Genomic DNA, 23,671 nt, shown 5'->3' on the forward strand with positions numbered 1-23,671 from the left:
GACAAAAGTATAAATTTTCATTTTGCAAAATACTGAAACCGAAACCAATGGCGGATTCAGATCTTCAAGCAAGTTTAATTTGACGCGGGTGGGGGGAGCGTAAGATAAGAGGGAGCCCTGGCACAAAAATAATATTCCTCAGCCCTGCGTGCCTTAGTTTGGCCTAAAAAATGGTTGGCGCACATGCCCTTCGGTCCCCTCCCCTAAATCCGCCAGTGAAAGCAAATAGTACCAGTTCGGTAAAGAAGCACCAGAGAGCCGGAAAATCGTCCACAAGAAGGTGGTAACAGTCAGTTCATTTACAGGAGTTTTGTTTTTCTTGGTTATATTTTTGTCAACCTTACCCAAACCCTTGCAAAATCACGACCGTACGAAGAAGCATTCCAGTACATGCATTCTTCTCGACTCTTCCCTCAATGCTTCTTTTTGTTTTTCCACAGGCGGCCCAGACGTAGTATGTGTCACTGAATGAATATATTAATATCCACATGGACAAATTAATGCGATGATTCGTCGAAACTCCCATGGACTAAAATAGTCTAAAAGTCAAAATATAACAAAACAAAGCTAAGATACCTTCAACTGAACGTATCCTTGTCTTTCCTGGCCGGTTTAAGTGGCATTTTGTTGAGTTTTGAAATTGTAGGTACTTTTCAAAATTATGTTATATTTTGACTTTTAGACTATTTTAGTCCATGGGAGTTTCGACGACTCATCGCATTAATTTGTCCATGTGGATATTAATATATTCATTCAGTGACACATACTACGTCTGGGCGGCCTGTGCACAGAACAACTCTTAACATACTTTTTTGTCATCCTCTTTGTTTAATACACTTACAACATTTGTAATGTTCACAAAATATTATTTTACTTTTCGTTAAGCAACAACGACGGCGATAAATGTCATCAATAAAGTGAATTCGCTTCCCATTAAATTCCATCGTATGCAGTGGCGGATCAAAAGGAGGTGCCCGGGGTTCCGGACCTCCCCTTCTAAGCTGAGGCGTGCAGGGGCAATAATGCCCGGCCCCCCTCAGGTTGACAGGGATTGGATGAGCAGGCCTCCGACTTACTTGAAGGTCTGAATCCGTCACTGGTATGTGGAATTCCAACTCGCTCAGTTTGTCAAACGCAGGCGAATTTCTTTTTTTCTGGAGCTAAATTTTATGGACCAAAGAAAGAACAATCCGCCATCTTTTGCTTACGCCTGGCAAAAACGTCACATTTTACAAGGTAGTCGTGAAGTGGCAGCAAAAAGATGTACCAAAAGGTGTGATGCACGTGTAGTGTTTGTATTTTGCTTATTACTTTTACACGTGCTTGTTATCACCGTTGTCGTTGTTGCTTTCAACGACTTGATTACTCGTCTTTTAACGTCGTCACTTATCACAGGGAGAGTGAGTTTCTCAAGGCATGCACACCTATGTAAATTCAACTTATGTTACAAATGAGAAACGATCTTCGTACATTTTTACTTCTACTGCAATGCTACGCTTTGGGGACAGGCTAAAAAATCTCGCGCGTATTTTATCCACCATTGACAATCTCGCTCGCTATTTAAAACATTTTCTTGGAATCTGACATTTCCTTTGGAGTCTTTGCACCCTTAATGCCTTAAGTACCATTTATCTTTCCCGTGGAGCCACACATCTGTGCCTCAACCTTCCGCTTCCCGCGATATCCAATTGAAGAGCTTGCTTGTTCGCTTAAGTTGATTTTCTCATCGTAGACGTAAATCCAAACGCAAACTAATTTATTCTCTGGCCGGTGAAAATACGGTGAACAAATCAGACGTCAAAAAAGCGCGGGAAACGGGGAGCAAGCCACGATTGGTTTGGTAGTTTCTGGTTTCACTCATGATTGGACGAGCATGGTGACAGTCACGGATTTGATCCTCTTTCTCCTGGGTCTTCACCAAAAAAGCACCAAATATGTTATTAAATATATTTTTCTCTCGTTGAAGGCCGACTAGGTGGTTCTAAAATCAAAACGGTTGCGTCCTTAACCTTCGCAGTTGAAGAAGTAACGTCGCCACTTGCGTTCGGTGATTCATTTCAATTCTCCGCCAAAAGCTCTTCTTTATTACACTCAGTCCCAAGAGCCCTTAGTTGTTCCCTGAAATTAAGAGCCCTGCAATCTCGACCCCAAAGCTCTTCTGCTCATTACCGCGCGGAATCTGAAGCGTAAGCTTTGGGTTCGAGAATGAGAGCCCTCTGATGGAGGTCGGAGGGTTGAAGTTGAGTTGAAGGCGGTGTGATAAAGCACAAGCTCAGTCAGGCGTAGAGACCACTGACTTAAACGTAAAATGGACAACATTTTGGTTCTGGAATGTGAACGTCAATTCCGTAAAGATCTACCAAGTCAGACAAGAAATGGAGATCGGCCTTTGAATCAAGTCCTACACTTCGGATGTGTTCCGGTGTTAAAGTTCTGTCTTCAGTAGAAGCTACTTCGAAAAGTGTCTGGAAAAGCTTGTTGTTTAAGTTGACAAAAAATCTGAAAAGAAGAAAGACAAAACGATGTCACCAAGTATTAATGAACCCAATGGCGGATCCAGGGGAGGGGCCCGGGGGCCCGTTATCTCAGGGTCTGGATGACCGGGCCCCTCCCGTACCTCAAGATCTGGATCCGGCACTGAATGTGTACCACGTCTAATAAATTGTGAATAAACTAATAGAGGGGCTATGTCAGGCTATTTGCTATCTTTTAAAAATCTAAAACGTGTGTGTGTTCGCATCAATTGAATTCCAAAAATAATGGTCCAGTTTTGTTGTTTACCACTATATTTAGGCACTGAAACTATTTCTTGTCGTTTGTTTCTACGGATGGCAAGGATGGACATGGATTGAAAATTGAAAACATTGGGCCAACTATTTCAAGTTTTAATGCTGTGACTGCAAAAATCACCACAAATGTTACTATGGTTAGTGCTTCTGATGGAACTTGTTTGATATCTTCTTTATAACTTTACAGGAGCATTTTGTGTATGGGAAAAGACACTAAGAAATGACTTTAGCATAGAATTGACCTAAGCAGCGTTTTGTTCTAACAAGTAGTTTGTCACTCACTTTGTGTACATCTTCTCATCATCACAAACGTCGCCACCTGTGTATAGCTGCTCTTGCCTTTAAAAGAACAACAACAACAACAACAACAACAACAACAAAATAAACTTTTCACCATTACAACTCAAATGGTGCTTCAAAAAGCAAGCACGTGAACTGATCTGCGGACAATTCATATGGCTGAAAGTATAATGAGGAGAAATGTGCTTAGCTACAAAACGAGTTCACATCATGTAAGGGAATCCGGATTCCAGTCCCAGGAAAAATGTGCTTGAGGAATCCGGAATTCTGGGCTTTGGAATCCGGAATCCCAATAAATATTGGAACCAAGAATCCAAGTTCCACTGACAGAGACTGGAATCCAGTACCTGGAATCCGAAATCCACGGCGTGGAATCCAGAATCCATGACTGACTTGGATTCACTTTCAACAGGTGAAAGAGTTATTTCAAATATGATTTCCATGTTTTTTTTTTTTTTTTCAAAAGAGCTTCTTGCTTCACAAATTTTTTTCTGCTAGAGGCGCTGAGAAAAAATAAAGTCTTTTTATTTTTCGGAAAAGTCACGGTACAGTTGCTATTGAGGTAGGAAATTATCAATTTACACTTCCTGTTTGAAACACTTGACTTCTTCGATAAAAAGAAAATCTGAAAATTTGAGGGCAGTATGGGAATCCTGAATTATCAGTGCCTCATCTTGTTCCTTCTCTGCCCCCCCCCCCCCCCCCCCTGGAGTGGCCACCTTTGCTAGTTTTCAAAGATGATGTTAACCAAGAGAGAATGAGCTTACAAAATCAAGAGAAAACAGCAGCCTGTGTCATAATGCAAAATGACGTTTTCCTGAAAATAAAGAATGTTATCTTCACTATGACACAAGCAAAAATAATCTGCCAGGGTACAATAGATTTTTGGAATCCACAATCTCCAAGGAGCCATGGAGTAGGGCACTAGAACAAACTTATTTCAAGCTAGGGTGTATTTCCCTGAAGATCAAAGCTGTGTGAATCCCATCAGAACTCAGATCTGTCACAACCTTGACAAGATGAACACACCTTTCTCACTCCACGACTAAGCTTAAAATAAATCTTAACACATGATTCATAGTTTTCAACTTACCTGAAAGAGTCCAGTTGATGTAGTCGATCTCGATCAGCATTATTAAAATGAGCAATCCAACTCAAATGTTGTTTGCATTTGATGTTCTGATTATCAACATAGACATCATACACTTCAAGTTTGCTCTCAAATATCTTCTCTGTTGTACCTTGTGCATAAAGAACAACACATCTAAGTTTAAATATCAAGGCCGCTGTCTAAATTTTGGTTATTCAATTGATAACTTCAGTGATGATTAAGCTGTCAACAACACGCAACCTCACATTTTTTTGTTTTGGTGCACTTCTGCTCCATTTTCTTACAGTGAAGGGAAAAGCTTTTTTGGAATGTCTGAGGCTTTGTGTGGTAACAAAAAAAAACACAGGGAGGAAAAGACGGTGTGATAGATTGAAGTGTTATACTCTCTAATGGCCTCTGAAGAAAAATTATTATAATTAATCTTATTTATTTGAGCCCAAATCATGCAACTTACATGCAACATACTTGTGTTCTTCTTTCAATGCACTTAAATCACAAACGTTTGTGAAAAAGAGGGGATTGCTTCCAGTTTCAAAGCCAAACGGAATTCCATGACTTGCCAACAAACAAGCACAGTACACTGCAACAGAAATAGAACATAATATTCCTCCATACTTCTTACGGACACCTAATTATTGGGATCCATAAAACAGATAATTTTAATTTTTTAACCCCTATACCATACAAAGTTATTAATTTGGTCAGTCTAACTGAAATCTGTGGATGAAATCCTATGATGTTGTCATTCAAATGAAACCTCTTTACCAGAACTTGATGCTATTTATTTCTTAGGATTTTGCAAAAGGAAATTTTGATTTTGATTTTTTTGGGTGATTTTCTTTTGCCACCATAAGGATTTACAGAGACATGTTTTGAATATTTTAATGGTAGCAAGATTTTGTTGGGGAGGGGAGTGTGAATGTGCAACAAAACCCCCAAAAATGGGGAGAGCAGCAACACTTGGAGCGCAAGCAAGCTAAAAGTGCAGGACAGAATGGGGAGGCTTAGCCACTACTTTTCATAGCTTCGTAGCTTGCATGTGCTCTCACCCTCCAACAAAACTGCCAGCTACCGATGCTATCCTTCCAAATAATAAATATATATTAACCCTCTTCAGAAGCACTTCTGTATGGTTGAATTTGTGATTTGGTATTTGTATGATGTAACACTTGGGGCAGCACTGTTTGTTTTTCTTTTTTCTTTGTCTGCTGAAGACAACGTTATTAAATTTGTGCAAAAATGATACTCTGCCAAGGCACTATTTAAATGTAAGAAGGGGTCATTTTTACCTTTTTTGAAGGTTAAGTTGCTTACCTCTATAACAGGCCACGCCCACAGGCGGGGGAGAGAAGAAGAGAATTCTTTTTTGTAACAGCACAAATTTCCAAAGAACAAAAATTTGTTCTCCAAAGAACTTGATAAACTGAGTGAAACATCCAGCTGGATGGGTGATCTACGAGACGGAACAACCACTTTTGTAAGTCCCATAACCAAAAGTAGCAAAGCTGGTCAATTTAGCACTTTGGGAAAAAAAAATACACTTCGAATATTTTTGTTGTCAAAGCCAAGAAGGATTTTCCCGTAATAAATATCACCGTGTATAAAAGAATATTGTGAATTGCTGCTTATACAAAATGTAAGACTCCCCACTTATAAGAGCCCCTCAGTTATAAGCAAAATACATCTGATCATAAGCCTTCCTCCACTCCCCCTAAATGAGCCACCCTCTCGCTTCTATTGAAATTAATTTGATTTATTTTGACGTTTTGAAGCCCATTTAAAAACCAGGAATAGCAAAATGTATTCTTATCACACTGCTATGGCTTGTTTTGGAGCACTTTTTTATTCCAGTTATCAAAGTTAATCCCCTTGGATATAAGCCCCTCTGTTTATAAGCCCTCTTTTAAAACCCCGTTACAAAGATGATAAGCTCAGGGCTTATCAGGAGCAGTAGGTTAAGATTCTTAAAATTTAATGAATTTCCAAGTCAACTATTTTGACAATTATTCTTCTCACTTGTTCTAAAAATGTTATAAACAGGATTACCAAAGAATCAGTGCAAGTAGGCCAGTACCTTTAACACTGGTATTTCATCCAGTCCTGGTAACTTCTCAGAAGTTGGAGAAGGAATGTAATTGTTTCTGAGAACACAGTTTTTATAGCTGTGATAATAGTTTTCTAAATCTTCATAATGGCCAGGATTTTCTAACTGCCTCCTAGACGTTAAAATAGAAAGGATAAATATGTTAGCAGCTGATAGGCGCTCTTTGGGACCCGCGCTCTTCACACAGAGCTAACCAGCAGCAGTTCTGTAGTAGTATTGAAGTGCTTAACCAAATATTTATAAAGGTCACCAGGTCAAAAAAGTCTTGATTTTACAAAATACATATTATCCTTATTATTACCACCAAAAGTGTAGAAGAAGAGTATGGAGAAATTTATAAGATCATAATATATATTAAAAGGATGAAAAGGTTAGTGATGGATATAGGGTACCTTACTTCCTCTTCAAGGAATGGCATGTGTTCATGTAACGAAGTGTATTTCGCACATAAAATACCAACTGATTTCATCCGGGCCCCTCTCTCAGCCACATTATCAACAGCTATTCTCTCAAAACAGCTTAGTCCATAAAGTCCATCCTTTGTTTTGAAATATCTAATGAAAGAAATAAAGAATTTACTTTCAAAGAATAGAAGAAACGTGCACTGCACAAAGATAAAAAAAGATTGATGAGTAGCCAGCAAATACAGTTGAACCTTCATTAACCCTTTAAACCCAGCTAAGAGTGATCAGCATCAAATTTCTCCTTGTAAAATCAATGCTTTGTACAAGAGAGTTGTCATGAGAATTATGGATATGATCACACAAGATATTTGCCTGATACTTTATCATCTTCTCCCTGCTACTTCCAAGGTTGTGCTCTAGCAGAGCCTGGTGGCCCCTAGTGTCCAATTTTTGCTCCTGGGCGACTAGTGAATCTTAGATTTTTCATACAAATCATATGCCGGGCACCCTAGATTTTACAGGTTCAGAGCACTGGGCACCCTTCAATTTCCCTTAGAGCACAGCCTTGACTTCTGTAATGAATGAATAGAGGCGACAAATGAGAATTTTAATTTTGATCTTACGGTTTAAAGAGTTAAGCATCCACCTATTAAGCGGCCACCCTCTAATAAGTGACCAGTAATCAATGTCCCGAAATAATTGTAGAAAAGAATGGGAAATTAAACCTCTATCAAGTGGCCACAGCCACCTTTTGGCCATCCCAAGAAGAGTTCTTCCATTGTTAAATTAAGCTCTACTAAGTGGCCATCAAAAAAACACTTGATACTCTTAGCTGGGCTTTATTTTAAGAATATGATGAAGGAAAATACAGTCCAAGATAGAAGGAAATGACTGATTGTGAACCAGTAATGCTGCTCCCGTCAGGTACATGTTTGTTTCAAAATAAAGTGATGATTGTTTCTGCTAAAGATTAAGTTAATTCATGACGAACCTCTATTGAGCGGCCATCCTCCCTTAATTAGCGGCCACTTGCCCGTACCCTAAGGGTGCCGCTTAATAAGCCCTAAGATCCACAGACAAATTCTCCAGACTGATCTCCATAAATTTCTTTTAAGAATAGTTGAGAGAATTTGGTTTAAGATCAAAGCATTCTCCCTTTGGTAATCACAGTTAGTAATTCTCATGACCTTTTGCACTTGATGATCTGCTGATACTGTTAGGAGAAAATTGATGTTGGTCACTCTTGGGACCTAAAGGGTTAATGGAGGACTAACTGTACAGCTGTCTCGCTCACAAGATTATGTAAACATTAATTCTCATTATCAGTATGGAATTTTTTGGGGCCAAATCACAGACATCTCCACCGCAAAAAATCCCTAAAGGTGAGCAGTAGGAAGAGACGGCTGTATTTTCAGGCTACCTGATGGGCTGATAGAACCTTTTATAATAAGTTATACGTAAGCAAATGATGGTTTAAGTACTTGCTTACACAATACAAACTATATCATCTGCAAACCAGCTCTTAAGGTAAGAACCACATGATTATTGTAAGTTTTATACATGTACTCAATACTTACATAAAATCTTTTGTGATTGTATGAGAACCACTAGCAAGGGCCTTGAATTCCACACCTATCAAATTCACAGATGTTGGATACTTCCACTCAATTTCATTTCCTAACAAACAACAATAAACGTAAATGTTAGGCCCCCAATCAAAAAGGGGGACTTGAACTTCAAGATTTGTCACAGGGGTTAAAAATGGTTTACAATGTACGACATTGTAGTTGCAAAATGTAACAAATTATAGACAATATCAAATTTACTCTCTTTACTTGAAAGAATAGCATATTGCACTGAGTTACTTAAGGAGCTGATATAAATCCCATGGATCATAAATTTCCTGGATCTTCTGTCTCATAGGGGGAGTTGACTGAAATATTAATTACTAGATACTGGTCTAGAACACTCGAGTACTGTGTTGGTCAATTGTCAGTCCAGTGTCATTAGAGTGGGTGGATATATGGATGGTCCAATCAGAAACAAAATTTTTGTGACATTGGCCTCCAATGCGGCAACTTTGGGGAACAAAACTTGCTTTCTGCAGGTACATGTAGCTCGAACAGTGGCACAACACTGCAGGGAAGGGATCAGGGAGGGAAAGCTTTATTTCATTTCCCTTTTTTAAATTAGCAAACCTTAGAGACACAATTTAGGGCTAAGTGTCTCAAATAATTTTGTTGCTGATGGTAGCCTGTCCTAATAGTCTGTCAGTCAATAGTTGGTTGACAGTCAAGCCATTACTTTGCCAGGATATCCAAGACATAAATTTATCACCAACACAATGGTACTGGTTGACATTGCGGGTGACAGCTTAGTAGTAAGCACACCTGGATCTTAAAATACGCATGTTTGGGTTGAAGCTGTCCTTAAGAGTTTATGTTCATGGGCATAAATATGTTTTCAGTCTGACTCAGACTCATGTTAGCCTGAGCCACTAGGCTAGGGTTAAAATGAGAAGGTCCTGTCAACTGATTCATCACCAATGTCCTAAACTTGACCGACAGTTCTTCAATACATTGATGCCACACTACCGATGCTATTGAGACCAACTGTCGCTCAATGAACTGGCCATAGAACAGTCTATAGTCAACCAACACTTGATCGACATGATTGACCCTTGATCAACATATCAACTGACTTTTAATTGAAATATTGGCTGGCCCTCAAATCATATACATGTGTCAACCAAAACTGGATCGATACATCGGTTGTCACCCCCTATAAGACAGAAGTTCCAATTTCCTTAACAACAGTAAAGAAGGGAATAAGTAGAACTGGTTAACATTTTATCCCAAACTGCAATGGTTTGTTAATATAAGGGCCACAAGTAACAGAAACTGGGAAGATTCAAGATGGAGGACACATGTACAAACAGAAGAACATTGCGTTCCACTATAAAACCAGAATGGCAGAATAGGCAGAAGAGTGGCTATTGTTGTGGTTAAATTCTATCCTTGGTTCAACTTTCATTTTCTTTCTTTTCAAACTCATTAACATACCTTACCATGCTCAAAAACAAATAGGGAAAGTAAAAGGATATTAGCATATAAGTACAGCATGAATAAAATTGCATATTGACACTACACAGTACAATCCAATTTATCAAAGCAAGGTTAATGAAATTATAACTTCATACCTGAGAAAAATGATACAGTCAAAAATTAAAAAAGAAAGAAAGATAATATGTATTTTTTTGTATCATACATAAGTTAGAAATCGAGCGTATCGAGGGGAACAAAACGAAGCGTTCCACTGAGTACCGAAAAAGCCTTAGGTAGTAAGGTGGTGCAATGATAAATCTAGGCTTTTATGAAATAAGCTTACCTCTTCGCGTGTCAAACTGTACAACAAACACAGCGATTATGAGTTCAGGGACCGAGTTCTCCTGACCATTTGAAATCTCTCCGCTGTTTCCTGCCAACGAAAAATTTCCCCCTGGATTTACATGTCCATCTTTGAGCGAAAGAGAAGGAGTAACTTGTCTAGGTTCGTACGAAAAATCGGGAACTTCTTCACAATCGACCAGGACTGCATCATCATGATCAGCCATTCCTTCCTTCCTGATAATCACCTGATGACGAAAACACCGAGGACTTCACTAGGGTAGAGTGGGGGATGTTTGGCAGGAGACTGGGTCGAGTAATAATCAAGAGCAACTCATCTTTTCCCTTTAGTTTTCGTTGTCTGGTTTCTTTATACGTTTTGTAAATTGTTTTCTTGTAAATAGGCCTGTTTATGTGCGTCCTTACGAAACAGTCGAGTTAGAATAGAGTCAAATCTTCATAATTTTCTCTCAAGTTCTTTTTTTCTTAGGGTTTTAACTTATGCAAGCTCATCATGACCGATGAGAACAAAATTTATTTAGATTATAATGCTACAACTCCACTGGAACCGTCAGTGCTATCAGCCATCCAAGATGCTCTACGAGATGCCTGGGGAAATCCCAGCAGTTCCTATGCTGCGGGAAAGAAAGCAAGTCACGTAATCAAACGAGCCCGAACCTCAATAGCTTCCATGATTGGGGCGTCAAGCGGTGACATCATATTCCTGTCAGGTGGTACTGAGGGAAACAACATGGTTATTCACTCTGCTTTGGAATATTTCCATGGCTTTAATGATCAGCCAGACTGCAAGCCACATGTCATTACATCCAATCTGGAACATGATTCAATCCAACTTCCACTCCTGAAACTTAAAGAACAAGGCAAGATTGACGTGACTTTTGTTCCTGCTTCACCAGACTCTGGTGCTGTTACTGCAGAGGGGATACTGCAGGAAGTGAGACCCAGTACGTGTTTAGTTACTGTTATGATGGCCAACAATGAAACAGGAGTGATTCAGGTGATTGACGTGAAAATTGTTACAGTCGAACCTCCATTAAGCGGTCCCCTGGGGTACTGGCAAGTGGCCGCTTTGTGGAGGTTGGCCACTCAATAGGGGTTCATCATAAATTAGTATAATCTTTGGCAGAAACATCATTTGAAACAATTACAGGTCTGGAGCAGCATTGCTGGTCCACAATAATTATTGGCCATTACCTTCTATCTCAGACTGTATTTTCCTTCATCATAATTATTCTTGAAATAAAGCCAAACTAAATGTACATGTATCAACTGCTTGATCGCTGCATAATAGAAGTGACAATCATGGGAGAATGCTTATTGGGATGGCCAAAAGGTGGCCGCAGCCGCTTAATAGAGGGTGGCCGCTTGATAAGTGGCCACTTAATGGAAGTTCAACTGTAGCTCTTAAATCCTGTATGGCTTACTAAATTTTTTTTCTGTGTGAAATTCCTAATGTGATCATCTTACACTTATCTATTTCTGGAGAGAAGGGTGGATAAAAATAAATTTGCTTGCTAGGTGGCCCATCACTTCTGTCAGCTTAAAAGCTTTTCAGGCTGAATACGTTTTTTTTTGGTTTGCCAACAAAAATATTGCCAGCCCTTAGGAGTTTAACAAAGGGTCTATAGACTTATTATGATTACTTACTACTGCAGTGGAACATCAGTATAATGAACCCCCTCACAACAAAGTTCTTAGTATAATAAGCAACATTGTCCACCCTAATAATGTAAAAATTTCTGGAAAAGTACCTTATGATAACCAAAACCTTATTGTAGCGAAAATATTTTTCCAGCTCCTTGGCCCTTTGCATATTGAGGTTCTACTGTAACAAGAAGAATTTGCTTAAAAATCAGACTGTTTTTGATAAGGCAGTTACTGTCCTAAGAAATATCAGGGGAGATTTGATGCATGCTCATCTGCTTAAGATTTCAACCTCTTGCAAACCCTGAGAACTGATTTGCTAATAAGGGACAGCTCTCCTGTTCATTATAACTTGAGATATTCTTTTCTTATGTTTGCTTGTTCTTGCAGCCAATTGAGGACACTTCAAAGGCCATTAGAAGCCAAAACAAGATTCGTTTATCTCAAAAACTCCCCAGGATTCTTATTCATACAGATGCTGCTCAAGCCATAGGCAAAATTAAAGTTGACGTAGAGGAGCTAGGGGTGGATTACCTAACAATTGTTGGACACAAGTTTTATGGACCTCGAATTGGTATGATTGAAAACAATACCTATGTGGCAAATTGTTGAAACTTAGATTCTGGATTAGATTTTTAGATTATTGCACCCTAAGCAGTACCAAACCACAAATTTTACTTACTTATAAGGGTAACAATCACCCCTGCTACTTTTATAGGGAAGTAAACTTCCTTCCCCACCCCAGCACTCATAAAGAAAGACCTGGCACTCTGCATTTCCTATTTTTGATATACATTTGATTGAATTTCTCTGTCATTGAAGTTGACTGTGGGTTCCGTTGTTTTGTCAGGGTGTGCCAGGGTGTGGCTTAAGTCCTGGACTTTGGGTCATCACTTTTTTTGTTCCAAATTTCATACCAGTGTTATATTTCGTGTATCTCTAGGGGCACTGTTTGTGCGTGATCCAGAGACTGTCACACCTCTTTACCCAATATTTTATGGAGGTGGTCAAGAGAGAAATTTCAGACCAGGAACAGAAAACACAGGCATGATAGCTGGTTTGGGAGAAGCTTCGCAGTTGGTGGTTGACAATTTGGATCACTACCATGAAAACATGAAAATGGTACGTAAATGTTATAGTTCACATCAACTCAGTAAAGCATCCTGATGTTGAACAGGCCAGCAATGCTGACCCCATCAGGCTGAATCAGACTGGTAAATGTGAGATGTCTCATCTGATCCAGCACAGGAACACCAGCTGCTTGATCAACAGTAGTGGTAATCTGTTGTTTAGAATGGATTCTTCAAAGGTTTTCCTCAATTTTTGTAAGAAACTAATTAGCCTGCATAGCAGGTACTTGGAAGTTGCCTAGCATTAAACAAACATAGGGACAGAGCTTACATATATTCAGTGCTGCAAGTTTGTGGAACAGACTTTCTGAGGAGTTGAAGACTGCTCTATACCTTAACGTCTTTCAAAAACAAACTTAAGCAAAGTGAAGTTTGTAAAGGACAATCTTTAGCAATTCCTTATTTAGTTTATCTTCAAATTATTCTCCCCTATAAATAATAGTTTTTTAAATTGATTTTTTTGTTTTTTATTGATTTTTTTTTTTCTGAGGGCCATGTGTAGATTACCGAGAGATGTTAAGTGCTACCCTCAATAAAAAAGTATTATTGTTATTATTATTATTATTATTATTATTATTATTATTATTATTATTATTATTATTATTATTATTATTATGGGGGCAAGAAAGAATGGGGCGTGCGAGGGGGACACACTGGGGGAGAGGTTGCATGTCTCTGTCGCATGCCCCATTCTTTTTTAGAAACTAATTACCATGCTCGATTTTCAGCAAACGAAGATATAGTGTTGTACAGTTTAGCCTCAGCTTGGTGGATATTGGTCAAGGGGTGGTGAAATTTTCTGTAAAAGTAAAAGCGTGAACAAACACTAAGGAATTCTGGGTGGGAATGATTGACTATCACAAAATTTCTTCTGTTAAAGTGTTACCACCAAATTTCAACGACTCAAAGCCTCATGAAAATGAAAGATGTTAAAACGTGTGATTTTAAAACGTGTGTGGCTAGACTGGTTGAGGGGCGGATCTAGGGGGAGGGTGCAGGGGGTGCGCACCCCCCCCCCCCCCACGAGATGACGTGCGGTTTTCTAATACAACTGGTATTCTGCAAAAAAAAACTATGTGGTTTATTGGTGTTAAAGTAGAGCAAGAGAAGAGTGCACCCCCTCCTAAAAAAAATCCTGGATCCGCCCCTGATGGTTGATCAATCCAAGATGTTTTTTTTTGAGCGCATGAGAACCTAAATGTTGTGACTGCTTACAAGGATAATCTTTTCTTTTTTCTTTTTAATTTTTCAAAGGTGAGGGATTATCTTGAGTCTAGGCTGAAAGAGACGTTCGAAGACAACATTCAATTCAACGGAAAATTCGATACAAGCGAACGCATTCCCAACACGTGTAATGTGTCCTTTCTGGGGAGAGGTCTGGAAGGTCGGAAGATCTTAGCAGCTGTAAAAAAGCTGCAAGCCAGTGTTGGCGCTGCTTGTCACTCGGATGCTGTTTCGCGGCCATCTCCCATCCTAACAGCGATCGGCATTCCCCATGACATTGCCATGAATGCTCTGCGGCTGAGTGTCGGACGATACACCTCCAAAAACGACATTGATGTTATATTGGAGGATCTGGAAATTGTTGTTAAGACTCTTAAAAAAGAATACATTACGGTCTAAATTCTCAATATTAAATCTGTAAAATAGAAAATCTGTTCTTTTGAATATTCAGCGGTGCTGGGATGAAATTACTAGCAAAAGACGAGAATGCAAATAGGCTTTTAAATTTTTAAATTTAAAAGTATTAAAATACTTTCTATTTGATGAATTTGATGGTGGTGATTATGATGATGATGACGCTCTTTCTCGTTTCCGGTGTTTGACCTGAAACATGACGACAAGGACAATGCCATTGGGAACAATGTTCTATAGCGCGCGTGGCGCGAACCGCGTCATTTAATTCGTATTATGACGTCAAACATTAATTTTTGGTTGCTCAACGAACGTGTTGAACGTATCCTCTATGACAGAAAAAAACGGTTTGCTTTGAGAAAGAAAGCGGTTGTATTGATTACTTACTGGAGATGTTTCGCTCTCTTAAGAAATCTTACATTTGGCAGGAGTTGACAAAGGTAAGAACTAATCGCGCTTAAAGGGTCTTGAAGGCTGGTTTTCACGAGCCACGGATTCGGAGTCGGAGTCGGAGTCGTAATCAGAAGCGTAGAACTTTACGATCAAGTGAAAACAGCGTTCTGATTCTTCTTATTCCGCTTTCGACTCCTTCGTTTACGATCAAGTGAAAACTGGGTCGTCGGAGTCGCAAACAAAAGGGGAAGAACCAAACCAATCACAAAGTGTGGAAACATGCATTGTGATTGGTTTATCCTTCCGCTTCTGCTTCGGACTCCGACAATCTGGTTTTCACTAGATCATAAGCGGAACGTAAGCGACGGAGTCGTAAGCGGAGTTGGAAGAAAATGCAAATTTTCTTATTCTTCTGATTCCGATTCCGATTTTTGATTTTCAGTAGGTCATAGGCGCTCTTACTACGACTCCGCTTACGACTCCGACTCGGTCGCTAGTGAAAACAGCCCGCTTAACTGTTTTGGGGGCTTTGTGAGGTATCAGTTTAGCAAAAACAATCAAAAGGACAACGGGGCGCTTTCCATTTAGGCAAAATTTCCGGTTGGAAATTCCAGAACATTCCGGGTCAAATGGAAAGGCTTTCCTTCCATAGAGCCTCGTTTGCAATCTACCTTATTATAGGAAATTAACGCCCCATGAAATTAAGGTATTGGAAATTATGGAATACGACTTTCGAATAAAGAAAATTAACGCGAAAGAGGAGGTAGAATTTCATGATAAAGGAGTCGCGATTAATTACGCGAAATCAAAGGAGAAGATATTGACATCACTTCTGACAGCGGCAACAATGAAGATAACTCGAAATATAATTGTAAACCTTCGCCCTAGCTTTTGTAAAAGATGAAAAATAAAGGGTTAATTGAAAGAAAGAAAGCTTGTAGTTAATGTTTTTTAGGTGTCAAGAATGTCTGGACAGGTTCCAAAATTGGGGTTAAAATACTGGAAATTAAGAGCGCGGAAATTAACGCTGCACTTAATTAACGTCGCGGAAATTAACGCTCAACAAAATTAGCGCGACTTAACGCGAATTTTAACGATTCGCGTTAATTTCATGGAGCGTTAATTTCCTATAATAAGGTATCTCTCGCACTGTTCGCCGGTCACCATCACGTCCTTGGAGACTGTGTTAAACTCGCTGGCAGTTTTTTGGAAAATTTCTTTTTTGGTTGATCTGCCATTACGAAATTCTCTCTTTTGTCTTTGCCAGCAAGAGACGAGAAATTTTTCGTGAAAATCCTCCCAGCGTTCTAGCATCGGAAGTACATATGCTGTTTTTAAGAATGACTAAGAAAAACAGAAATGAAAAGTAAAACTGCGACTGCCTGTGAACAACGCCCACCACTGGCAAACATTGGAAATGGCGGGAAAATTCCAGGCGCCAGCGGTTTGGTGACATGGTCGCCCTCTGCCTTTTGCCTGAAACCTTGACCTTTTGTCGAATCGAAATTAAATTCTTCACACTGCTTTGTGAAATAGTCTGTCATACTCCACTCTCTTGGTTTCCTAGATTTCACAATTTGATCTGCAGTTTAACAGTTACAGTGCTCGGCTATTGTTTTAGTGTAACTACGAGCAGCATGCTTCTTCGGGGTGTCATTGCGTGCATTCGGATGTGTTCTTTTGCTTTTTATAAGGAACATCCCTTGAGATTGGCCTATTTGTGCCAGTTCTATGAATACCCAATTTATTTTCGGAAACGCCCTAAATCGGCTATCATACGATTGCGCCGGGCGCTTCTAAATTTCTGACTTATCATTTTCAGCTCACGCTGGGTTGGTAGTGAAGAACTTCAATGGAAAAACGACGCTGTTTACGACTCGGTTTTACTAGGTTCTCAGTTTTACGTGCTAGTCATTAGCGGGTTGCACCACTTGCACTGTTTTAGGAGATCTCAATACAAATTTTCTCATTTCTCTTTGTCGCAAACAGTAAATTAGTGGATTGGGGAAAGAGTTGAACATACTGAATGTACGAACAAATGGTGTCAACACATAAAACAAATTTGCTTCTACAACAACGTTTCCCGACCACAAAAATACCAACAAAAGTAGTATAAATACGGGGATAAAACATAACAGAACAGCTCCTACTACGAACACAGTTGTCTTGAGTGCTTTGTTCTCTTTGGCAAACTGTTCCACTTCTTCTTGTGGTATTTGCTCAGTTGTCATTTTCCTTTGGTGACTGCGGGTTTCTTGATACAACAAGAAGTAAGAAATTGAGACAAAAACAACGCAGGAAATTAAAGCCACGGCCGCTATAACGTTTGAATATAAAGAGTCCTCTATTGCGTGTTTTAGTACCTCAGAAGAAATTGAAAGCAGCCAAAAAGCAGTCACTGCTATCTTGAGTTTCTGTTCTGTGACAAAGACAGGGTAGTACATGGTAAATTTAATCGCAATCACCCTCTCGTAAGTTACCAATATCAGATGAAGCGATGAACAGACAAGCACAGCGCGTAAGACAGAATTATGGAAAAGATGAACCGCGTCTTCAGCGCTTTTACCACCTACTCCGAGTAACAACAACATCATGTACAGAATAAACGATGGTTGTGCCAGAACACCACTCACTGCATCGGTAGCAGCTAAACAGGCCAGTAGAATATTGGCATAGCTCTGAAGTGTTGGTCTTGTTTTCACTGCAATTATCACTAAAGCGTTGAGAAGAACAGTGAACGGACAAGTTATGATGTTGATGATGATGTTGATGATCAAACTTATCTGTGCTTGTGTGCTTAGAAGCGAAGCCGGTTCGTCCAAGGTGTTGTTTGAAAACATAAAGGTTGAAATGAAGCCTGAAGTAGAATTCGTGAATTACATGTTTACTGTTGAGAAGAAAAATGCTTACGTTCTTTTCCTCGCTGAAACCGAACACGTCAACACTTTCCCAGGTTTCTTAACTTTGTTTGCATTTGGTCGATCAACTGATCGTTTTTGGTCAAGCAATTCTATTTTGCCCAATATATCCATTTCTTACTTACTTAGTCAAGAGCTAAATACACTTAAAATAAGCAAGCGCTTTGTATTCGTATATTACCAATGTAAGGATCGAACATGATTGGTTTAATTAAGAAGACAACAGTTTTCCTTCCTCGAAGAACATTCTCGGGTGAAAGAATTACCATTATGTTTGAGAGGTCCTTAGAGAATGGCCTTACACTGTTTAAGAATCTTCAATATACAAGCGTTTTCTCCTTAGCTTTTTCCCACGACAAGATTGGTTAACTCAAGTGGGTAACACATGTTCACGTTCTACAATCAGCGACAGTTGATCTACACTTGTTAGCGATCTTTTGCTGTTGCACGAAAGAAAAAAGCAGCAGCAATCTAGTTAAAGGAGAACCTGAGATAGACGACAAATGAAAATGTAGCCCTGAACACATTTATTTTTTAAACATCAGATCGTCGTATATCATTTCGTTCGATTGCGTTCAGGAGCGCAGGCTCATTTCCCGATCAGCGGCTGTTAATCGAGCCTACGTTTCTAGTGTCCATCTACTCCTTTATATCCACTTATCTAGATCGGAAATCGAAGCTAAGGTTATTATGCCTTTGTTTAGAGTTTGATACATAACCACTATCACTGACTTGGAAATGATTAGTAGAAGAGTCATTGTTTCTAAAAAGGGGGGAAATGTGGACTGATCGAACTCATTTGTCGACGATTTTTCTGCGGATGCGGAGGAGTGTATAAAAGTAAAGTTTTAAAGAAATATCGTTGCGTTAGCCAACTATTTAGTGATACGCCCTTTCTGGGGTACGACTGGACATGACAACTGGAAGAATGTACAGGAACCTCGTTCCCCGGGAGAGAACCCTGAGAACGAGGTCGAATGTTGTGCAGTGCGCGTGGCGCGAGCGCGAGCCACGTCATAAATCTCTTATTATGACGTCAAATATTTATTTTGTTTGGCGCTCAACGGACGAAGCCAAACTTGAACATATACGTGAGAAAAAAAAATTTCGCTCTGAGGAGGAAAGCGATTATATTGATCACTACACTGGAAATAATCCTTCTCGTGATAACAAATCTTACGTCTGCAGGCAGTAGTTTAAAAAGGTAAGAAATAATTGCATCTAGCGCTTTTGTGGTTCTTTTTGCTAGAGAAAAAAATTCAAGGACAACGTTTTCTTTTGTCAATATTTGAAACTTAACTAAATTAAACTATATTGCTTTTGTAAGTTAAACTGAACAGCGTTCGCTAAAAATTCGATCTTCAGCTGTTAAAACAAGTAAAAAAATCATTCATCATCATCGATGGTACTTTTCCAAACTTTAATTCTCTTAAAAAAAAAAAAAAAAAAAAAAAAACGACAACAAACGCGTTACTGTTGCATGGCTGTTTCTAAGATTGTTACGCGCGTGTGTTCTCTTTCAAATATCTTTGCAAAGCACGGGGGGAAACACGGACTTTTTTTTTCGCTTATTATTAGTGAGAAACGTAAAAAGAATTAACGTGACCTTATTTTCCCCTGGCTGATTTTCATGTTTCATGGGTTTGATTTTTGGTCCAAATAGACTCTCGCCCTCTGTGTAAAGTTAGCCGAATCAGTGGTTACGAGTTACGTTTTCGAGTGGAAATTTTCACTGCATTTTAAAGTAACTTATTTTTTGGTTTCCTAGATTTCATATGTTTATCACCAGTATAACAGTTTCAATGCTATTTGGGCAGTGTAATTCATGTAGTCCGACTTTGAGCAAAATCGTTTTGTTTCTAAGCATTTATCCACGTCACAGTGATGGGCCAGTAACTATATCCGGCATGAGGGATAAACATGAATTCACATTCTTCAGCATTTTTTCGAAGACCAGGCTTTCCTTGATACAGCTGGTTTATCTGTGCCAGTTTTAGACCCCGATTACACGGCTCTAGACAAATTTTTGATCGGCCAAGTTTTTTTACCTGTATGCAACCCGTTTACAAGGAACCGTGCAAATTTTGTTACAGTACTGTTTAAACGAGTCCGTAACAATTTTTGCCAGTCTCATCACTGGAATAGCTTTTTTTTTTTATCAAAGGCGCGTAACTATCCTCCAGGCCTGTGCAAAAACATGCACGGTTCAGGTGTGGTAAAAGAGGAACCGTACTAGTCAAAAATTTTGACCTACTTCTGATCAGATCAAATTCTCACTGTTATACGATCGTGCTAGTTTTCAACGGGTTGCACCACTTGTATTACTTTAGGAAATCTTAAGACAAATTTTCTTATTTCTCTTTGTCGTAAACAGTAAATTAATGGGTTGAGGAAGGAGTTAAACATGCTGAATGTACGAGAAAATGGTGTCAAGACATTGTACAAACTTGCTTGATATACCACGTCACCCGACCACAAAAGTACTAATAAAAGATGGATGAACACGGGGATAAAACATAACAGAACAGCTCCGACTACGAGCACAGTTGTCTTGAGTGCTTTGTTTTCCTTGGCAATTCGTTCCACTTCTTCTTGTGGTATTTGCTCAGTTTTCATTTTCTTTCTGAGCCTAAGGGTTTCTTTGTACAACAACAAGTAAGAAATTAAAACAAAAACAACACAGAAAATTAAAGCCAGGGCCGTTATAACGTTTGACAATAAAGAGTCCTCTGTTGCGTGGTTTATAAGCTCGGAAGAAATTGAAACAAGCCAAAAAGCAATCACTGCTACTTTGAGTTTCTGGGTTGTGACAAAGACAGGGTAGTACATGGTAAATTTAATCGCAATGACCCTCTCGTAAGTCACCAATATCAGATGAAGCGATGAACAGACAAGCACAGCGCGCAGAGCAGAATTGTGGGATAAATGAACCTCGTCTACAGCGCTTTTACCACCCACTCCGAGTAACAACAACATCATGTACAGAATAAACGATGGTTGTGCCAGAACACCACTCACTGCATCGGTCGCAGCTAAACAGGCCAGTAGAATATTGGCATAGCTCTGAAGTGTTGGTCTTGTTTTCACTGCAATTATCACTAATGCGTTGAGAAGAACAGTGAACGGACAAGTTATGATGTTGATGATGATGTTGATGATCAAACTTATCTGTGCTTGTGTGCTAAGACGCGAAGCCGGTTCGTCCAAGGTGTTGTTTGAACACATGAAGGTTAAATTGAAGCCTGAAGTAGAGTTCGCTACGTACATGTTTACTGTTGAGAAGAAAAATGCTTATGTTCTTTTCGTCGCTGAAACCGAAAACGTCAGCACTTTCCCAGGTTTCTTAACTTTGTTTGCATTTGGTCGATCAACTGATCGTTTTTGGTCAAGCATTTCTATTTTGCCCAATACATCCGTTTCTTACTTACTTAGTCAAGAGCTAAATACACATATATTACCCATGTAAGGATCTGAACATGATTGGTTATTTAATTAAGAAGACAACAGTTTTCCTTCCTCGAAGAACACTTTCGGGTGAAAGAATTACCATTATGTTTGAGGGGTCCTTAGTGAATGGCCTTACACTGTTTAAGAAACTTCAATATACAAGCCTTTTCTCCTTAGCTTTTTCCCACGACAAGATTGGTTAACTGAAGTGGGTAACACATGTTCACGTTGTTCAATTAGCGACAGTTGATCTACGCTTGTTAGCGATCTTTTGCTGTTGCACGAAAAAAAAAGCAACAGCAATCTAGTTAAAGGAGAACCTGAGATAGACAACAAATGAAAATGCAGCCCTAAGCACCTTTTTTTCTAAAAAAAATCAGATCTTCGTATATCAGTTCAGGAGTGCGGGCTCATTTCCCGATCAGCGGCTGGTAATCGAGCCTACCTTTCTAGTGTCCATCCACTCCTTTATGTCCACTTATCTAGATCGGAAATCGAAGCTAAGGTTATTATGCCTTTGTTTAGAGTTTGATACATAACCACTATCACTGACTTGGAAATGATTAGTAGAAGAGTCATTGTTTCAAAAAAGGGGGGACATGCGTACTGATCGAACTCATTTGTCGACGATTTTTCTGCGGATGCGGAGGAGTGTGTAAAAGTAAAGTTTTAGAAACTGGTGCATTGAAGTAAATAAAAAAATATCGTTGCGTTAGCCAACTATTCAGTGATACGCCCTTTCTCGGGTACGATGTTTGAGATTGAACATGACAACTGGGAGAATGTACAGGAACCTCGTTCCCAGGGAGAGAACCCTGGGAACGAGGTCAAATGTTGTGCAGTGTGCGTGGCGCGAGCGCAAGCCACGTCATAAATCTCTTATTATGACGCCAAATATTCATTTTGTTTGGCGCTCAACGGACGAAGCCAAACTTGAACATATTCGTGAGAAAAAAAAACATTCGTTCTGAGAAGGAAAGCGATTATATTGATCAACTACACTGGAAATGATCCTTCTTATGATAACAAATCTTACGTCTGCCTGTAGTTTTTAAGGTAAGAAATAATTGCATCTAGTGCTTTTTGTTCCGTTTACACGGAACCGTGCAAATTCTGTTGCAGTACTGTTTAAACGAGTCAGTACAAATTTTCGCCAGTCTCAGCACTGGAATGGCTTTTTTTTTTATCAAAGGCGCGTAACTATGCTCCAGGCCTGTGCAAAAACTTGCACGGTTCAGGCGTGGTAAAAGAGGAACCGCACCAGTCAAAAATTTTGACCTAGTCTGATCCGGATCAAATTCTCACTGTTATACAATCGTGCTAGTTTTCAACGGGTTGCACCACTTGTATTGCTTTAGGAAATCTTAATACAAATTTTCTTATTTCTCTTTGTCGTAAACAGTAAATTAATGGGTTGAGGAAGGAGTTAAACATGCTGAATGTACGAGAAAATGGTGTTAAGACATTGTACAAACTTGCTTGATATACCACGTTACCCGACCACACAAGTACCAATAGAATATGCATCAACAAGGGGATAAAACATAACAAAACAGCTCCGATTACGAGCACAGTTGTCTTGAGTGCTTTGTTTTCCTTGGCAATTCGTTCCACTTCTTCTTGTGGTATTTGCTCAGTTTTCATTTTCCTTCTGAGTCTAAGGGTTTCTTTGTACAACAACAAGTAAAAAATTGAAACAAAAACAACACAGAAAATTAAAGCCAGGGCCGTTATAACGTTTGAAAATAAAGAGTCCTCTGTTGCGTGGTTTACAAGCTCGGAAGAAATTGAAACAAGCCAAAAAGCTATCACTGCTGCTTTGAGTTTCTGTTCTGTGACAAAGATAGGGTAGCACATGGTAAATTTAATCGCAATGACCCTCTCGTAAGTCACCAATATCAGATGAAGCGATGAACAGACAAGCACAGCGCGCAGAGCAGAATTGTGGGATAAATGAACCTCGTCTACAGCGCTTTTACCACCCACTCCGAGTAACAACAACATCATGTACAGAATAAACGATGGTTGTGCCAGAACACCACTCACTGCATCGGTCGCAGCTAAACAGGCCAGTACAATATTGGCATAGCTCTGAAGTGTTGGTCTTGTTTTCACTGCAGTTATCACTAATGCGTTGAGAAGAACAGTGAACGGACAAGTTATGATGTTGATGATGATGTTGATGATCAAACTTATCTGTGCTTGTGTGCTAAGACGCGAAGCCGGTTCGTCCAAGGTGTTGTTTGAAAACATGAAGGTTGAATTGGAGCCTGAAGTAGAGTTTTCGACATACATGTTTACTTGTAAGAATAAAAATGCTTATGTGGTTTTTGTCGCTAAAACCGACGAGTATATATAGTGAAGGGATAGTGCGTCCACACTTTCCCCA

The 23,671-nt window shown here is 39.4% G+C and overlaps 5 protein-coding genes across 5 annotated transcripts; 1 reads left to right on the forward strand and 4 right to left on the reverse strand.

Moving 5' to 3' along the window:
• Window positions 1–805: 805 nt before the first annotated feature.
• Window positions 806–10,345, reverse strand: LOC140927506 (DENN domain-containing protein 11-like). Its single transcript, XM_073377167.1, has 9 exons — window positions 10,096–10,345; window positions 8,286–8,385; window positions 6,697–6,858; window positions 6,275–6,416; window positions 5,515–5,653; window positions 4,655–4,780; window positions 4,183–4,330; window positions 3,072–3,128; window positions 806–2,499 (listed from the first exon to the last, which is right to left on the reverse strand). Exons 1-9 carry the CDS (start codon window positions 10,319–10,321, stop codon window positions 2,298–2,300), a joined length of 1,302 nt encoding a protein of 433 aa, XP_073233268.1. The 5' UTR covers window positions 10,322–10,345; the 3' UTR covers window positions 806–2,297.
• Window positions 10,346–10,447: 102 nt separating this feature from the next.
• Window positions 10,448–14,660, forward strand: LOC140926531 (selenocysteine lyase-like). Its single transcript, XM_073376257.1, has 4 exons — window positions 10,448–11,112; window positions 12,150–12,333; window positions 12,703–12,881; window positions 14,144–14,660. Exons 1-4 carry the CDS (start codon window positions 10,609–10,611, stop codon window positions 14,510–14,512), a joined length of 1,236 nt encoding a protein of 411 aa, XP_073232358.1. The 5' UTR covers window positions 10,448–10,608; the 3' UTR covers window positions 14,513–14,660.
• A 2,164-nt stretch (window positions 14,661–16,824) lies between these two features.
• LOC140925434 (melanocyte-stimulating hormone receptor-like) lies at window positions 16,825–17,757 on the reverse strand. Its single transcript, XM_073375399.1, has one exon. The coding sequence runs from the start codon at window positions 17,755–17,757 to the stop codon at window positions 16,825–16,827; it is 933 nt and encodes a 310-aa protein (XP_073231500.1).
• Window positions 17,758–20,127: 2,370 nt separating this feature from the next.
• LOC140925444 (melanocyte-stimulating hormone receptor-like) lies at window positions 20,128–21,102 on the reverse strand. Its single transcript, XM_073375406.1, has one exon. The coding sequence runs from the start codon at window positions 21,100–21,102 to the stop codon at window positions 20,128–20,130; it is 975 nt and encodes a 324-aa protein (XP_073231507.1).
• Window positions 21,103–22,602: 1,500 nt separating this feature from the next.
• Window positions 22,603–23,577, reverse strand: LOC140925457 (uncharacterized). The gene has a single exon (XM_073375414.1). It carries the CDS (start codon window positions 23,575–23,577, stop codon window positions 22,603–22,605), a length of 975 nt encoding a protein of 324 aa, XP_073231515.1.
• Between the last annotated feature and the right edge of the window lie 94 nt (window positions 23,578–23,671).

This window comes from Porites lutea, chromosome 2, assembly GCF_958299795.1.
Source record: "Porites lutea chromosome 2, jaPorLute2.1, whole genome shotgun sequence".
Lineage (NCBI taxonomy): Eukaryota > Metazoa > Cnidaria > Anthozoa > Scleractinia > Poritidae > Porites > Porites lutea.